At 37.1% G+C, this 19,084-nt stretch overlaps 2 protein-coding genes across 6 annotated transcripts in view; both read left to right on the top strand.

The window, feature by feature from the left end:
- The first annotated feature begins 381 nt into the window (after positions 1-381).
- Positions 382-14,768, top strand: LOC116735554 (matrix remodeling-associated protein 8-like). The gene is made up of 10 exons (XM_032587549.1): positions 382-571; positions 6,530-6,556; positions 6,643-6,942; positions 8,067-8,168; positions 8,242-8,703; positions 11,758-11,922; positions 12,032-12,062; positions 12,706-12,785; positions 12,897-12,950; positions 13,029-14,768. Exons 1-10 carry the CDS (start codon positions 544-546, stop codon positions 13,052-13,054), a joined length of 1,275 nt encoding a protein of 424 aa, XP_032443440.1. The 5' UTR covers positions 382-543; the 3' UTR covers positions 13,055-14,768.
- Positions 14,769-17,321: 2,553 nt separating this feature from the next.
- The window catches only part of dvl1a (dishevelled segment polarity protein 1a), a 33,249-nt gene continuing 31,486 nt past the window's right edge, over positions 17,322-19,084 (top strand). For all 5 annotated transcript variants that reach the window (XR_004342379.1, XM_032587071.1, XM_032587371.1 and 2 more), the window contains exon 1: positions 17,322-17,491. Coding sequence is in view for 4 of the 5 variants with exons in the window: in XM_032587071.1 (XP_032442962.1) it covers positions 17,322-17,491 (170 nt within the window). In the remaining variant the exon portion in view is untranslated. The remainder of the gene's footprint in view (positions 17,492-19,084) is intronic.

Here is a 19,084-nt window from a genome sequence, read left to right as displayed (position 1 = left end):
AGCGAGTTTTGTTTAACTTTAAAAAAAAAAAAGAAGACGGAAAGTGAAGGGGAAGTTTTTCCATCTGGGAAAAACTATCATGGAATATGCGCGAAAAGAAACCAGAGTCCAAACAACAGGCTGTAAAATGTCGGGGGCAAATGTTTCAACAGCATTCATGCGGAGACTTTGGAAAGAAACAAACATTTTCTTGGAATAAGGTTTTGTATATAGTGTAAAAGAAAAAAATGTGAGATCTCTTGTAAGAATAAATGTGTTTGCGAGTCTTTTAGATGGGGATTAAAACACATATTTGCACCTTTTCTTTGTTTTCATGACCTTTTTTTAAAAGTTGGTGTGTGTGTGTGTGTGGCCCAGCGGGCCGGAGCTGTGGCAGGGTTGAATTTCATGGCCTGGTGAAGGTGGAGCTTGTGGAGCTTCCAGCCTGCAGGAACCCATCAGAACCCAGCTGCAGCTTCGCAAAATCCTCAGTGTTTCAACTGATGTGCACAACAACACCACCTCTGACGGAGCCACACATCTGCTGCAAGCGCCGAGGAGAAGATGCGCCTAAATATGAATCTCCTGCTGAGTAAGTTCCTTGTTTTGTTGTTGTTTTTTTAATTTTCATTTTTTATCATTCTTATTCTTGTAGAACTTGAAAAAAGTCACAAAGGAATGTTTGTTTTAATTGGATCCAGGTTACGAAGACAGAAAAAGCTGTCAAGATATATATCCACTTAAACAATAGAGATTAAGTCATAAAATCTGATGACAAGTGGGTAGTTACACTGATGACAGCAGCAACACAGAGGGCCACATGTAAACTTGTGTTTTGTGGTTAACAATATGCTGGTTAGGGCAGCAGAAAATGACACACTGAGGTGTTTTTCTCCCAGGAGGGTCAGATCAGCTGAGAGAAAACCATATTTTACTGTGTTCATCCGGAAACCCGTCATGTTTTATGCTTGATTGGTGACTGTAATAAAGTAAAACCCTCACAAGAGCTGATTTTTCCCCCCGACAAGCATGTATTGTTAAAATAGCATTAATACTTTTTAGATACACTGAGTTTTTATACAAGTTTCTCTCTTTTTTAGGTTCAATCAATAGTTGCTTCTTGCCTTTTTTGGGGGGGGTTGTTGCAGTTGTGCTGGTGGCATTTTTTTGTTTCTTTTGCTGTGTTTCTAACAGAGAAATTAGGGAGTTATTACACTGAGAAAAGCCCATAATGCAGGATAGAAATTAAACAAAATAAAAATGTTTTTTCTGTATAATTCATTATAAGCAAACTGGGTTTTTAACTTTTACTGCCCCCTAACCTCATGAAGTATTAAGAAGTCTACTGTATTTTGTGTGTAAAAAGAGAGCTGAAAAACACCAACTTCATTTGGGAAATATATAATAAATCTTCATTAAGTTACTAAAATAGTTCCTAAGTTATTTAGTTAACTTCCTGGTGTTGTTTTTCATATATTAAATCTCAAATAGACCTTTGTATGTATTTATGTCTCAGGAAACAAACTCTTCAGATTTTCTGTTCTGAATAAAAAAAGATTGAGTTTTTTACTCATAAACATAAACCTCAGCCTTCAGCACGGCTGTTTTGGCTACGACTGACTCCGTCCTGCTTTTGCACTTTTGCAGTGATCTCAATGTTGGGTTTTTTTATGGATTCAGCCCAATGTGTTTCCAGTTAGCTGCAGTCTGAGAGCAGGAGTCAGCACAATCCAGCAGCCGGTGATTATACGTGTCAGTAATGAGTGTTTTCACCACAAGTGGGTCGCTCTGGGTCCGGGGCGACGTGGAGCAGGAGGAGGGGGATTCATCCGCAGCATGTTTATGATGGTCGGGTCTGTTTTAATGATCGGCCACAAACAGCACAGCAGCTTGGAAAAGATGAGAACTGCTGTTTGGATTTGGACTGTAGCTGCATGCAGCCAGTCATTGGAGACAGAAAATGACAGGGAAAGAAGAATAAGTGTGTTTAGACTCTGAGACCAGTCACCCTTCATCCCACTCCGTCCAGCTTAAAGTGGCCCACACATCACAATGTCATCAAATAGTGCTTTTATTTTTATAGGTTTGATTCAGCTGTTGCACCTTATGAAAAACAACATTCTTCACATCACACAAGACCACTAAAAATGTTTTTACGTTCAATAAATTAGAATATTAATGCAAAGTTCATTTATTTTAGCAACTTTATCACAAAGATAAACACATTGTATTGATTAATTACACAGAATTAAACATTTAAAAGGATTTGTTTTTGTTAACTGTGATGATTTTCCACTTACAGCTAATGAAAATATGACTTTTAAAATTAAAACATTACATTAGATCAATAAAAGAATATATTTAAGAAAAAACATAAATGTGGACTTAATGAAACTTTTGTTAAATACCTGCTTTAAGGTTATTTTTAAAAGGTAGATAATATTTAATCTGACAAACGAGACTCATTAAGACTTAAAATTAAGAGACTGCTTAAAATGATCTATTTCTCTGATTTTACATTTTATAGGTATATGTTTTAGTTAAATGAACATTTTTCTTTTATTTGATATTTTATTTTCTTAATATTTATTTGCAGAAAATGAGAAATGGGCAAAATAAGGAAAAAGATGCAGTGCTTTCAGACCTGAAATAATACAAAAAAACAAGTTCATATTAATTTAGAAACAACAATGCTAATGTTTTAACTCAGGAAGAGTTCAGAAATCAGTATTTGGTGGAATAACCAGGAGGTTTTCATGTGCAACTTATTGAATATGACTGTACTATGTTATGGCTTACACAGTAATGCGGAGACTCCTGACTTGACGGTTGTTCATCAAAAAGACAGAAAAAATGAGTAATTGCATAAGAAGTCGCCTGTTCACAAAATGTTGTGTCCAACAAGGTTGATGGAAAGTTAAGTGGAAGAAAAAAACTGCAGCCTCGAGAGATTTGTGAAGCCAAGACAATTCAAGAGTTACACGGAGAATGAAAAATATGCGTTATTGTTTTAACTGAATATTGTAATTATCAGAGAAACTGAATCAACACTTAGCTATCAGGTATAATTACGAAAGTAAACACTTGAAATATATCGCTCTGGATGTAATGAATCTGTATAATATGAATTAAAATTTTTAAATATAATTGTTGAAATAAAAGAAGTTTTTAAAGACATTCAGACTTATGTACGGTAAATGCCTTGTTTTTAGGTAGAAATGTTTTGATAAAGCTAACCTTGAATGCTATTTCTAAAACTCATCTCTGTCTTCAATTCACTCACCGTGTCTCAGTTTGTGCTTGAATGTCTAGCTGACTCTGCAAACAAACATTTGTCACGCTTAGACTTGTGACTACATGATGAGTAACCCACACACTCACATAACTCATGAATGACAACATTTCTGCTTACAGATCAAATTTATTTTTACAACTTCGCTTTTCTTTACCTTACAAGATTCTCCTTCTGCTTCATGCGGTTCGAGTGACAGCAGCCATTTGCTAAATATCTGTTATTATCTCCGGTAATTCAGTAGCACGTAGTTAAGCCCTAAAACAGTCTGATGAGTCAGTGCCAGTGTTTTATAAGAGACAATTACAGGGGCTGAGGCACTTTTGTTTCAACATCTGCATGAAAGTATGCTTCAGTGAAAGAAAATAAGTCAGTAAAGTTTTCCAGAATGAGGTGTTGTATGTAGGGTCGGTGTGGCTGCCAGATCAGATTTTTACGTTTTAGAAATGTCATGAAAAAGTCCCAGAGTTTTATCAGCTATACCTGCAGCATCTTACAAGTTTTTTGTGTTATTTGTAGGTCTAAAAACACATGGCAGATCATTTTTGTTTAAAATATGTGACAACATGAGACCTGGATACTAGGGGTGCACCGATTTGTTGGGCAGCCGATTTATCGGTGCAGATTTTCGTAACTTTAGGAGATCGGTGATCGACCAATTTTACATGTGAAGCCAATCTTATCTACTTTGGCAAAGGACTAAAAATCAACCGCTGTCCTGATTTGCTCTCCAGTGAAAAACAGGTTTGACTGACAGATCGGCCCACCAGGTCATGTCTGCAAGATTACAGTTAAAAATTGTCTCTCCATTGTTGCCAATTCAGCAACTTTCTTGCTATAATGAGCAAAATTCCATACGAAATAAAATCGGTATCGTCCAAAATTGAAATTGGCAGGTTAAGCTTTTTAAAAGATTGGTAATCGGCGATCAATGTCAAATTTATTTATATAGCACTTTAAAAACTGGCTTAAAACTGCACCAAAGTGCTGTACAAAAATGACAATAAAATAAGTTGATGAAAAGATAAAGAAAAATAATATGAGAAAAAATATACTATAAGTATAACGTTAAAATAATAAGAGTAATAATAAGTAAAAACACACACAAGAAAGAAAAAACAGAAATCAGATCGGCCACAAAACTGCAATCGGTGCAAATCTACTGCAAAATTCAAACAATTTTCTGTGAAAATAATAGAAATTAAAGTAAACTAATGTTTTAAATACGATTAAAAAACAAAGAAAGTTTTTAGTTTAAAATGCAAAGCATGTAATACTTTACTGTAATCACTGTGACTGCTAAAATGTTACAAAACTTAGATTTTTATACTTACAATCCAAATTTATTTCTTTTTCCAACTTATAAAAAAAGCCGGTTGCCACTTTTATATGTTCCACCCTAAAATGAAAAGCTAATATTAGTCATTCTAGATTCCACATCTAGTCTGTTTTTGTATTTATTCTCCAGAAATGTTGCTTTCCAATGTTTATTTTTCTTGTAAGTTAGAGAAAAATAGCAGCCTGCTGACAGGAAGTGGGAGAGGCGCATGTGTCACTCTATGCATCATACAGCCAGCTAAGTAAACTGGGATGTTTTTGTCTAGCAACTCATTAAAAATAGTCTGTGTTGTAGAAGTTGTAGGAAAAAATGGGTCAGAGGTTTTTATCAGGCTGATTCTGTGTTTTTTTTCCCCTGTTTCATGTAAAAAAAATGATTACAATGCAACAGATTCTGTAATTTTTTCAAAAGAATCTTCAACTGTTGTAAAATATGCACATAATAGAGTTTGATCTATTTACAAAAGTCAATAGTTACTCTGAACAATGCACAGACCTCAATCTGCGTTTTCCAGATGTTTTTTCTTCTTGTCCAATAAGAACATTCAACACAAGCTACAAAACCGTGTGACAGCACTTGGGTTTTTATGGCTTGGTGTTTTCATTGGATGTCCAGAGGAAACACAGGTGTTTGGTCAGGTTCCTGGATGTCGGAGAACAGGCTGTGGGTTGGATTGGTGCCTCTGCAGGATCACGGCCCTGCAGAAAGCCATCCGCTGCCACCATGAATAGAGGCTCTGTGTGTTCTGGCAGCATCCACCTCCACTGGCCTTTCAGTAAACAGACAGCCAAAAAGCACAGAGTGATTAGAAATAGCAAGTGAGCAAGTAGGAAAGTCACCAGAAGGAGAAAATACAAACAAGAAAATTTTCCAGGGTATATTGTACGTATTTAGGGATGTTTTTCTGAGTGACTCCACATTGGGATTTTAGTTTCACCCTATTGTTTTTTTTTTTTTTTTACATTTTCTCTTCTGTGACTTTGAACTGAACCCACATCTGCTGAATCAGAAAGTTTTTACTGTCTTGGCAGTGCAGATCCAAAAAGCAGTACTGCAGCTTTAAGGATGGCAGAGCCTGACACAAAGTGGTGAAAAAGTATTTGCTCCCTTAAAAAAATCTGTCTATTTTTTATGTTTTTGGATCATAAATTCTGATATAAGTCAAAGGTAAGTTGAGTAAATACAAAAAACAATAGTCAAATCTCGGTTTTATTTATTAGTATATTATGTTATCAAACTTTTTTTTGTGATTATCACATGTATTAGAGAACTGGATTTAAATTTATCTGCAACTCTGTGGCCTGAATCCAACATCCAACATGAGGCTAAAATGTATCAAACAGCAACAAATTTTGCCCCAAAATAAAGAAATTCAAGAACAGCTGAGAAACAAAGGTGGGTTAATTTGCCCTTCTCAGTGTCTGACAGGCGGGCTGCTGCCGGTAGAGGTTGGCCCGCTTTGCCCTGTGTATTGTCTTGAAGGCATAACGCCAGGTTAAACCGTGGAACAGATTAGTTTCCTCCACATTAACAGAAGTTTGTGAAGCTATGTTATGTGTTTTATTCAGTGTGATAACTCACATTTTGTCAAGAGTGTTTATTTTTCCGAGGTTAATTACACTTGGTTGCAAAAAAATATTTTTTGGAAGTTTGCTATGTTTTTCCAACAGAATTAGGACTATTTTGCTCAGGTTTTTATTCTAATTTGATTTAGAAAACTCCAATCTTCTGATTAAATTGATAAAATTTTTATGACATTATCACAGTGTATTAATTAAACAGGTTAGGACCGCCTCTGTTTTCAAGGTGCCGTTACTCCAGTAAGCCACACTGAGGGAAGTGACCGATCCAAAAGAACCCAGGACAACATTTTAATAAAAGCATCAAAATCTAAACACCATGTCTTTTTTTTTTTCCAGTTCTTGCCGTTTCCTTCCTGCCACAAGGTAAAATATTCATCCTTCTGAGCAATGTCTTCATGAAAGACGAATTTCTAATGAATTTATGTAAATGTGTTAATGCGTTGTGTCAGCTTGGGGTCAAAGCAGCAGGCCTGCTGTGGTGGAGGCCAAGAACATCACCCTCCCTGCAGGCTCCGAGGCCGTCCTGCCCTGCCACAGCCCCCGCATGGTGTGGACCCAGGACAGGCTGAAGGACCGACAGAGGGTGGTCCACTGGGACGTCTTCCACAGCAGCCCTGAATATTCAGTGGAGCGGATTCTGGACATGTCGCCTGGAGCTCGGCAGAGGGTTTACAACGGCTTTAATAAGGGACGCGTCTCCATCCCGGACTCGGCTTTCACCGACGGAAACTTCTCGCTCATCATCAACAGTGAGGCTGTTTTGGTTTCCTGTAGCGCTACAGTGCCTCGTAAAAGTTTTAACAACTGCTGAATTTTTTATGTTTACAGTCACAAACTTCAGTGTGAAACGTGGAAAATTGCTGTTTTTTTTTTTTTTATTATCTCAAAAACTGTGTTTTGGGGTATCTGTCAACCAACTTCGCTGCAAAAATAAAAAATTTTACCAAGTATTTTTGGTCTAGTTTCTAGTGCAAATATCTTAGTACACTTCACATAAGACAAATATAACTTATAAGTAAATTTTTAGCAAGCTATAGAGGCTTGTTTTATGTCAATGATTCCTTATATTGATGTTCCATTGTCAGATTATGTCACTGGCAACAAGACATTTTTCCCATGTTACAAGTTCATATATCTGACAATATAAATAGTAAGGAATTACTTACTTAAACCAAGCGCTTATTTCTTGCTGAAAAGTTGCATTTAAGTTAGTTTGTATTAAGATATTTGCACTAGAAACTAGACAAAATTACTTAGTAAGATTTTGTGTTTTTGCAGTGCACAATTTTCTGTTTATTCGGTCAGTACTTAATACATCTGACACAAAATAACGCTAAAACTGAATGATGTAATTTTTTTTAATTCAGCATATTAGGAAGATTTTAGCCATTTATGATATGGAAAGACAGTTTGCCCTCTTCATACAGGAAAAAACTCTGGTTTTTAAGAAAATAGCCGCTTATCAATTAATCATTAGTCAATTGATAAGATCAACCAACTCTATATTAATTCATTAATTGATAACTTGCAGCCCAACTTGCAAACATTTATAATAATTGTTGAGCAGGGTTTTCCCCAGTAAAACTAGCTGAGCCTGGTGGTAGGGCTGCCATCCAGCGGCCTACCATGTTATAAGTTAGAAAATGTTTAAAGTTGACAGAAAATTTGGAAAATATCACTAGGTAATTATGTTATTACCTAAACCTAACCACCAACTGTAAAGTATTTAAAGAGACAAACGTTAAAAACATAAATTAAATAGATATACAATGCTTAGCCTGGTGGGGTTGCAAGTAAAGCCTGGTGGCCCCCCAGGCTTATAATAGAGGGAAACCTTGGTTGAGTGTTTTTTAAATTATTTGTTGTCTTTCAGATGTTGTAAACACAGACAAAGGAGTTTATACCTGCAACTTGCACCACCACTACTGTCAGATTCACGAGTCCATTCAGATCCAGCTCAACGTCACCAAGTCAGGTGAGGCCATCAGGCGGTGCAGCAGAATAATTCAAACTATCAGCTGAGATTCACAGTGATGTGGTTTTTCCAGCTCGGAAAGAGAAGCGCTACTGGGACGGAGAGAAGAATGTGTTGGTGGTGCTGCTGGGCAGCTCCATCGTGCTGCCCTGTGTGAACCGCAGGGCCCTCTGGAGAGACGGCCTCCAGGAGGACCAGCAGCAGGTGGCGCACTGGGACTTCCAGCCCCCCGGGGTGCGTCCCAACAAGGCTGACCGACTGGTGGACCTCTACGCCTCAGGAGAGCGACGGGATTACGGGCCTTTGTTTGCCCAGAGCAAGATGAGGGTGGCAGAGGACGCGTTCACGTACGGCGACTTCTCACTGTCCATCTCTGACCTGATGCCTGAGGATAAAGGCCTGTATTCCTGCAACCTGCACCACCACTACTGCGGTCTGCACGAGAGGCGCATCTTCAGGCTGACTGTGGGACCTTCGCTACCGCGTGAACCCACAACGCCTCCGAGAATCTTCTTGAACGATGAGCTGGAACCAAGTAAGTGAGTCAGGCTTAAGGGAGTTCGACCAGAGATTTGTTTTTCGGGCATCTACTTCTCCTGTTTTCCTCTCTTGGCTTCCTGGTAATATTGTGGACAGAGGGAGTTGATTGCTCTGGGTGTTTTTCATATTTACCCTCATAGTTGGTCAGTTAACTCAGACTTTGCTCCTGCCAAGTTTCTCCTCAGTCCTCCCTGTTTTTTCTGCTTGAGCTAAAGAGGGAGGAGGTTCTGTTGAAGGAATGTAGAGACCAGTGGAGTGAGAACGAAAGAAAGAGGTGAAAGGGAAAGGAGGCAAATCTTTCTGTAGGTTGATGACCACTAATGTGGGATTTTTTGAATCAGTTTTTTTTTTTGCCTTTCTTTCTTCAGAAGCTTTAAACCGCCTGCAGCGGAAGTGGTGAAATTTTCCCCACCAACTGTTTTATATTTTACAATGCTTTGTGTAGCTTCACACATTTTAACTGCGCTTACTTGAAGGAGCAGACCAAAAAAAGTGCTGCAATTTTGGTGTTAGGGTGGGGATATCTTGCCTTTTTGTTCTCCTTTAACCTAATTTTCCAGAAAGTCCCGGCCCTCTGTCTAGACCAGTGCGGTATCGGCTCTGCTGTTTATTCTTTCTCAAGCAGCCTCTGCTGCTCTGCTGATGTGTATCGGCGTCTGGCAGGGCCATGTTTACTCGCAGTCAGAGGAAGTCCATCTACATCTGTTCTAAATTTGGTCCAGCTGTTACATGAAAGAACAAAGCAGGGCTGAATGCATGTCAGACTATAGATTCTCCTCCCCTCCTCAATAGCTGCCAGCCCGTTTAATAACTCTATAAATTACGCTGAGAGGAAAAGAAATGCACACGTGGAGCTGTGGGATCCAAATTTGTACGAGGTGTTTAGCCTCTCTTCCCACGCCATCGAGCTAATCTCGAACGGTTTGCTCCCTCCCAGGTTTCCTAGCACTTTTTATCAGAAACGACAAATGTCACAAGAGCTTTTCTTTTTCATGCTGCAATCGCTCATGTCAAGTACAAACCGACTGTGTCCTCCTTATCACAAAGAAAACATTTTGCAAGCTGTCAACAATTCAGCTTCAATCTCAGTCTTTGAAAATGAAGATGCTTTTCTTCGGTTCATTGACTTGCAAATGATTCATGGTCCGCTGAGCAAAAGAAAACAACATGAAAAACAAAAGAGAGCGCGAGTTTCTGCGAGCAGCATATGTGAAATAGCCTTTGACGCGAACAGACTCGTCTGATCTGTCAGGATGATGTTAATGGGCGGCTCCGGCTCTCTGCAGGTCAGTTGTACTCCACAGAGACACTGACCTCAGACTTGTCTCCATTTGCATGCATATTAGGTACATTATACAGTGGCAGCTGATAATTAGCTCCAGCAGTGGGTGGTGGAGGTGTTTTATCTTTTATTTTTTCTTCACGTTTGACTGGTTTCGGAAGCCAGAGGTTTCCTAATCAGTTACGCCATCTTTCTAGTTTCAAGGAAAGAAAAAAAAAACCCCTCTCTTCTCCACCTGGACGATTTGCTTTCATCACAAAAACAAAGTTGTCTTCATCCTGTTGCCCGTTTACTGCCCAGCACTGAGCTGAATGATTTATTTTCCACTCACGCAGCAGCTGGATTTCTGGGTGTTTGCGAGAAGACTTAAAAATTGCTGTGAATGGAAAACTAATGCAGACACGCAGGCTGACCACATCACTGAAATTGCCTCGGCTTCCTCACATTTCTCCTCTTTTCTGGTCAGTCTGTGTTTTTACTGAGGAGAAGAAAAAAATAACAGCTGCATGACACCGGGCCTGGAAGCCATTACGCCGTTCTGACATTTAACTTTCCCCCTTTTCTCTGGAGGGAGTAAGAACTATTCGATGCGTTTTCTTTCCAAAGGTATTCAGACCCTTTAAACCTTTTCACCTTAAGTGTAAATATTTCTTAGATATATGAAGTATATCTAAGAATATTGATATATTACAGCCGCATGTTTTCCAGGGTGTCTTTACAAGCTTTGCACATCTGGACTTGAATACTTGCTAAACCTAAATCTTATGTTTTTAATTGGATTTAGCTCTGTGTTGATTGAGCCCAACACCTGAATATGCTTTGATTTTAAAGTAATCATTGTACGTCTTGCTATATGTTAGGAGTCTAGATCTCTGCATCAGTCTCAAGGTTTTTGTTTGTTTTTTAAAATTATTTTGTATTTAGCTTCATCCATCTTCTTCTTCTCATCAGCTCTGAACAGCTTCCCTTCCCCTACTGGAGAAAAGCATTCCCCAAGCATAATGCTGCTTCCACCATGTTTGAATGTTACGCTCATGATAATAACCAGCCCTAGTTTCTGCCACAAATAACATTTTGCACATATTTCACTTACGGTATCATCTGAGCAGAGCTCTTTCTTCCTCCTCTTATGTTAACTGTATTTATTAATCAGGTGGCATTTAAAGGAAATTTAAATTTAAAGGAAATTTAAATGCACTGGATTTTATTTATGGGCATCAGAATATAAAAGCACGCCGCACATTTCAGAATTTTGGTGGCTAAAAATATTTTTAAACCATTTTTCTTCCATTTCACATTTATGCACTGATTTGCATTAGAGTTTGAGCTATACTAACAGTAAATTGTTAATTATCTCTTCAGTTAAAGTTGCATCACTTTTCCTGAAGGTCCTTGTAGCGGCTAAAATCCTATATTTTAGGTTACTGGTTGTGTGGGTTTTACATGCGCTCAATTAAGATTCATCATGCCGATCTTATGTTTGACTTATAATAAAGTCATTTATTGTCAGACTAATGTCTGTTGTCTAACTATTTCCATTTAGATCCACATAAATTCGACATCAATCCAAACCAAGCACAGTAGAAAACTGTTGCCTCTTCCCATTAACACCTGAGCACAATCATGGTTGACTTTAAATAACCCCATCCCCCATCAGACACTCAGAACTCAAAATGAAATACGCCCCCTGGTGGCGATAAACAGAGGAAAGGATAAATGGCTCCTACAGTCTTTGTTTGATTTTTCCCCCCCTTTTTCTGCCTCCAGAGACGGAGGAGGTTTCAGAGGACAGCCCCCGTGTGGTAAACGTCTTCCTCCCTGAACAACGGGGTTATTTCGTGCAGCACCTGGGCTACTTCCTGGCAACCTTCCTGCTGCTGGCTTTCATTGTCATCGCTGTCATCGTGTTGACTAGGCGACAGAAAAAGAGAGGTAATCTGTTTGTTTTGTTTGCTTTTTAGCTGCAGTCTTTCATTCTGTTTTGATGTTTTCTCTGAATATTTCATGTATTTTCATTCTGATCACTGGTTACTTGTTTCAGGGTTGGAGTACGAAATGGGTAGATCTGTTGGGTAAGACATGATTCTTTACTAAATACTAAAATATTCTCCTTTTTACGTTATGCTAATAAGAGTGCCTATGTAGTGCAGGAGTACTCATTTTAACCCAGAAAAGGAATTAGATTAGTCACTCTTTAGCTTATTTTTTTTTAGAAACTGTAGAGTATTCACTATTTAGACCAATATTGTACTTCTTGGCTATTTTTTTAGATTATTATGCAACCCAGAAAAGGAATTAGAACAAACTTAGAATCCAGAAAAAAAAATTATTCCAGAGCAGGAACATTTAGCTTTTATTATTACTTACTGTGGAGTACTCATTAGTTTTACGAATTTAGAGCACAGTTATTTAGCAACCCAGAACAAGGATTAGAACAAACTTAGAATCCAGAAAGACTAACTTAGCAACTACATTTAAGACTCCTGTTCTTCCAGCCCACAAAAGGAATTAGACCAGAGGATACTTATCACCCTGAACAGGAGCACCTAGTTTATATACTTTATATCAACATTAGATTATTTTTCTTCTTTTGCTCTTTCCTTTGGTTTGTTATTTTGTTTGTATTTCCTTTTAATTCCTGTAAAGCACTTTGTATTGCCTTGTTGCTGAAAATGTGCTATAGAAATAAAATGACCTTACCTTATGTGTTTGCAGGGGGACTATGATCAGTGAAGGTGAGATAGCATTAGACTGCACAGAGATGAGGACTTACAACCAAGACTCCTTGAATTCAGGTACACTGAACCTAATTTATCCTCAAGCGGCAAACGCACGTGGCTTCTTCTGGCTTCTAATGTGCTTTTTTTTTTGTCTGGTTACCCATGTGTTTTCTCCCGACTCCACAGAATTCAAAAACAACCTACTGAAAGAAAGAGATATGGTGAAAGAGTGCAATAAGGGTGAGACATTTTTCAATGCAAGTTCAGGAAAGCACAAGCAGACACCGAAAGCTGAAGACTGTCCTCTCTTTCTTGCAGAATTCGATGGGAAGATGTGGAAGTGAGCGAGGCATTTCTAAGATGCTGCTGGCAGGTCCAGGGCAAACACCGGCGGCGTAAAGAACGACGGAAAGAAAGAAGGAAAAAGAATAAAATAATGACACAGGAAATCCAGGAGAAAACACAGGAGGATTACTCCCTCTGCTGTAACAAGAGCAAACAAAGCTTTTCCACGTTTAAAGGCTTTACTCTTTATTTTTTACCCCCTTTTTCTTATATATGTACAGCTTGCAGTTTGATCAACAAAACTATATGGTTAGCTAGATTTTGTCCACATTTCTTTTTTCAGTTATTGTTGTTTAAAAGCATTCAGTTTTTTGCGATATGTGCTATGCATGCTCTCAGATCACTCTTTTTTTTAGTTTCTAAATTTTTTTTACTTTCAATCTTTTGCAGAAATTCAGCTGTACTGTAATATGTAAACTACACAATACAATACAATTCGGTCTTATTTATAAAGCACTTTAAAGTAACACTATAGGGAAAAGTCCTGTACCCCAAAACAAATAAAACAGACAAAAACAAATCAATAATTAAAACATTAAAGCTAACACCTCAAGCTGAGTCAAAAGCCAAAAAGCTATGATAAAAATAAAATATAAGGTCAGTTTATGATTGAGACACATGTATAAGTGATTAACCTTAATATGGGCAGTGTGGTTCTCAGCCCAGGGTGTTATTTAGTTGGGAGTTTTTAATGCTTATTTGCTTGTCCAGTCCACTGGGGAATGAGCGCCCCCCAGTGTTGGGAAGGCAAAAAATGTTCACCTCCGGAAGCCTAAGTCGACCACAACACATATTTCTTCCAAATGCAGCAGTTTACTTTGTTTAATGTGCTCATCTAGCTTCACATATAACTCTTTTGGTTGTTATAATTCACAAATATGTGCAGCATCAGGGTGAATTAGCTCAGTTCTGACTCTGACATGGCAATGTTTTGAGATTGAGATGCAGATTATGGCCTGCAAACTCATTTTGTGGAGGGTAAAAAATATTAGCTGCTAAAACTTGGAGGTTATTGGGAAGTCTTATCTTATCAGTCAATGACTGATAAGATGAGTGATAAAAAGTCATATTTAACGTCATACATTAACGCAAATGTCATGAAAATTCCTCACAAATATTTCTGAATTGGCACCACAAAATTTGTGATTTTGATTTCAAAATAACACAAAAGCAATCACAAAATAGTGAAGGGACAGCTAATTATTAATATTTTAACAGTTTAATGGGTTTTATCAATACATTCTGGCACAAATGTTTAACTTCAATTTTGATATGGCCCAAAATGAATGTTTGTAGAGTGTTTGTGTGCACATGGCGAAGCTCATCCAGGTATTTGTATGTCTTTTAATGAACAAATAAAGAACCCCAACTTATTTTCTTCCTCAAACTTCCCATTTAAAAGTTTTTCCTCAAAAGGAAAATTCATTTATTTCTAACTAACAGTGATCAGAACTGAGGGTTCAGTCAGTGGAAACTCAGGAAATATCTGAATATTACAGTAAAAGATTAAATTGGGGACTTGAAGATGTCATGACCTGGTTAGTACATGACTAATTTTATTAAGGTAACCTGCATGCCAAGCTTACATTTAATATGAACTGTGTAGCTTCTGTCAGGTATTTGTGTCTGTTATTGTAAATCACAAGCGATAGCCCAGTCTGTCAATTATTTGCAGTGCCTGTTTCTCTGAAATAAAGATTTTCTCATTACAAATATTTTCTCTGGATTAATTAACAGAGCTCGGAAAAAGATGTAACTGTGGTCTAAAGATAAATCATAAAATTTAGCTCTTTGGTCACTGAAATGTATTCAAAATGTCAAATAATTTAATTAAAAATCGAATCTATTTTATTCTCATACAATATTTTGTTTCATTACACACATATATATCTAAAATCCTTGTTTTATTTCATTTTTAAATTGTGATGATTATGACCTGTATCAATAAAATTCCAAATTAAAATTTTTCAAGATTTTTAAAATGTTTTTTTTCCTAAAATAAAATTGAATTAAAAATTTTAATTAATAATTTTAGTTTCAATTTTAAATGTAATTAAAATTTTAATTAAAATTAATAAAATAATTCAATTAAAATCAAAGCAAAAAATGTAATTTTTTTTAAATTTGTTTTTTTTTTTACAAAAACTAATCATAATACTGACTTTTAAATAAAGAAACTTTATGTTATGTTATGGACTACACAATCATGGGAAGACTACTGATTTTAAAATATCCCAGCAGCTACTGACAAAAAAGGACAAGCAGCAAGGATTGAAAGTTGAGTGGAAGGAAAAAAGTGAGGTGGACAAAGACTCATGAGTAAAAGCAAAGCCCATCTGCTGAATCTGGAGAAGATTTGCAAGGCGTAAACCTAACCCTACCCAGAGTCAGTTCTTCCAGAGAAATGTCCCTGCAGAGAAACATCCAGGACTTGGATTTGAACGATGACATTCATTGATCTGCTTCTGAATCAGAAACAACATTGGAACCGTCTTACCTGGGCTAAGGAGAAAAAGGACGAAGGACTTTTAGATTAAAGGGAATTTTTCATTTTATTTGTAACATAAGTTGACAGAGTTTAAGTTTTGGGAGCCGTGTCAGTTCAGGTGTTGACCCACCGAGTTTTATCAAGTCCAAAGTCAACACTGTTATCGACTGGCACATTTTAGACAGGAAAGCTTCATGGAGATTCTGATTCCAGTTTCCACCATGGCTTGGTACTCTAAAAACTACCAGTAACTGGTTTGACTGGGTAAACTGGCCTGAGTCCCACAGAGAACCTAGAGTATTGTCTAGAGGAAGATAATCTGAGCTACACTAATATCTTAGGAATTTTATCTGTAAGAAAAAACACATTATATAGATAATTTATACACAGACAGATGTTTCAAAGCCTTTGTTTCTGTTAACTGTCCATTTACAGCTAATGAAAACATGACATTTAAAATTAGAAAATGACATCATACCAATAAAAAAAAATACAAATAAAAATGTGGACTTAATGAAAAGCATGTTTAAGTTTAATGTGACTCATGCTCATAGAATATATAATCCAGTTTGTTAAATATAATATTTTACAGTAGGCTGAGATGAATGTATTAGAAGTACTTGTTTGGACATATAAAATATTTAGATTTTCTCAGAAATTTGACTTTTGGTTTGTCTTTAGCTGTAAGCCATAATAATCTTAGTCAAACTTTTTGAAACGGGGGCCAAAACTGTAAAGTTAAAAGTATTCATGGGCCACAAAAATTTTATCTGTTTTGTAATAAGAATTGCAAAAACAATTATTTTTGTAAAATCAAACGAAGTACACAATAGCTTAAAGAAATGTACTAGCCGGATTTCTTCACAGGAATCTTCTCTAAATCGTTTTAGATATATTCTAGGTTACAAGAACATGACATGAATGAGTCCCTCCTTAAAAAAAATAACAAACAAACAAAAAAAACTATTTTAACCTATATTTAATACTTTTGAGTAAAAGTTACTCTATGTTTGAGATGCTACGCACTGTCTGTCATATTATGTAAAATGAAAAGAAAAATAGTCTGTGTGCTGTTCTTTTAAAGATTTCTAGTTTAAGATTATTTAAATTTGTTTGCATCCTTTTAAATCAGTGAACATTTCACTTTAATTTGCTTGAAGCAGAACAGTCTGGTGAAATAAATCTGCAATAAATATCTCCTGATCTAAATTAACTGTAAAAAATCACTTTCTACCGTTTCAGTTTGACTAAAATGACTAAAAACAAATTCATTTATACAATATATTATCTATTGTGATGCATCTTTATTTTTTGATGTAAAAAAACTAAATAACAAGACATACCTATAGCTTATTTGCGCTTTATTAGACCGTTTCTTTGTTTCCTGTACAGTGGGGTGGGGGGGGGTTGTGTAAGACGCAGCTCAGACTCGCCACTAGATGGCAGCACTGTCTAACCAATTAGAAAAATAGCAATATTCCCAACTCCATATCGCAAGGATGTGGACTGTCCCTTCCTGTTTTAGTGCGGAGAGAGCCACCGTAGCGCCTCAGACAGTAGCAGGAATACAGGCACCCACAACGCGATTATGTCCGGATTTTCGCCGCGTTCGTCGGGCACACGGAGCCGCACTACGCGCCGCGGGCTGCGCCGCTTTCGCTGTTAGGCGACGCGGTTATGCTGTTCTCCCGGTAGCTGGTAACATAGCAGGCCTGTTTATTGCGCTGCCAACCCTTGTTCCTTTCCTGTGTCAATGATTGTTCTCCCCTCAGTCTCTCATGGCGGAGACTAAAATAATATATCACATAGACGAGGAGGAGACTCCTTATCTGGTCAAGCTGTCTGTTCCTCCGGAGAAAGTCACTTTAGCGGATTTTAAAAATGTCCTCAACAACCGACCCGTCAATAGCTACAAATTCTTCTTTAAATCCATGGACCAGGATTTTGGGTAAGTGGCCGGTTGTTATTATTATTATTATTTGATGTTTTTTTTTTTCTTTTCCATTATTATCCAGCTCGGGTTGCTGGTTTTCAGGGCCCAGATAGATGGAACATCAATTGAGTCGGGCTGCAGCCGTGTTACCTGCGTGTAAATTGTAGTTGCATGTCTGTCTCCATGCTCCTGGCACCTGCTCATTATTCCAGGCTGCCCTGCGCCCAGCGGAGGAGGCACACGAGTTGTTTGAAGTGATACCAGATCCGTCCGGAGCCCTAATGACGCTGCTCTGCACGGATTACACACACAGACCAGACCAGAACCCCCTGCTCCTCTTATTAATGACAATATCCCAACCAGCTGCAGCAGCGTGAGGGTCTGACAAAAGGTTCATGCCCAAGTTCTCAGGTTTCAAAATATTTGGCCTTTCTTTCACTTTCCCCTTCGCGGTTTAGTCACAGCATGTGGAGTTTTTTTTTCTTCCTTTTCTTTTTCCAGAGGTCTGCTTAACTCGTTAGGGCTATCATAGGAATTAATGTGTAAAGCAGGTGAATCCTGTGAATAATAACCCTCAAATATTCAACTTCTTAAAGCCTTCTTCTAAACAAACCAATGAATATAAATTAGTAATGCGCGGATTAAGCTTGGCTCGTACCGATTCCCAGTTTTCCTCGAGGACTGACTTTCCGATCCTGATTTTCATCGATTCGTCTCACACTATTGCATTCAGTTAGTTGTTAATCAGTATGTTTTCTTTTTATAAAAGTACATTTTTTTCAATATCTAAGACGTTTAAATGTAAATCAAATTTATAAGTATAAAAACAAAAACGGTGGAAATCGGAAACTCTTTCTAAGCCATCATCTTTATTATTTGAGCTGCAAAACCGCACAATTTATGATGTGCAAATAATACATAAGCCTAGGACTACTCATGTGTTCCAGTTGTTGTTTTATTGCCTTTGCTGTTTAGCTAATAACTTTATAAAAATTAATCTAACTTTGTTCCTTCCTCGTCTACTTTTAGAATACTTTTCCTGTGATGGAAAAAGCTTTTTGAGCTTAGAAACTTTGATTATGGTTAGGATTATTAGTATTCCACAGTTTTTTGCACGAGGAATATAAAAAAAAAATGCTCTGCTTACATTTCAAAATGAGATTAAATTAATTTATTGTGCAATATTTAGCAGAAATGTTGCCCTGTTTTGGTCGTGTTTCTTTTTGATAATGAGTATGTTTTATTTTTAGAACAGCCGAAGCTCTAACTATATGCAGCGAAAGATTAATATTACAAAAAGTTTGTGATGAATCTTATCACATTTTTCTAATTCTAGGTAAACCTTATAGTTACCTTATTCTGATCTCTAGTGGTTTTGAAAACACCAGGAAACAACATGATTATCCCCATTTATTCATCAATGTTTACACGTTATCTGACTTTTAATAAACTTAATATGTTTATTGGTTTGATGCATTTATCAAATAGGCAAAATCAATGTAAAATCTAAATATTTGAGCTGCTGATTATCAATTAGAACTGATTGGAAAACATTGTGAGACTCCCATGGGTCTATAAAAATGCTTGTTTGTTCTTTTCGAGGAAAAA

Source organism: Xiphophorus hellerii, chromosome 1 (genome assembly GCF_003331165.1).
Source record: "Xiphophorus hellerii strain 12219 chromosome 1, Xiphophorus_hellerii-4.1, whole genome shotgun sequence".
NCBI classification, from domain to species: Eukaryota; Metazoa; Chordata; class Actinopteri; order Cyprinodontiformes; family Poeciliidae; genus Xiphophorus; species Xiphophorus hellerii.
The sequence above is the reverse complement of the archived record's forward strand: the minus strand, read 5'-3'. Positions and strand labels throughout refer to the sequence as shown.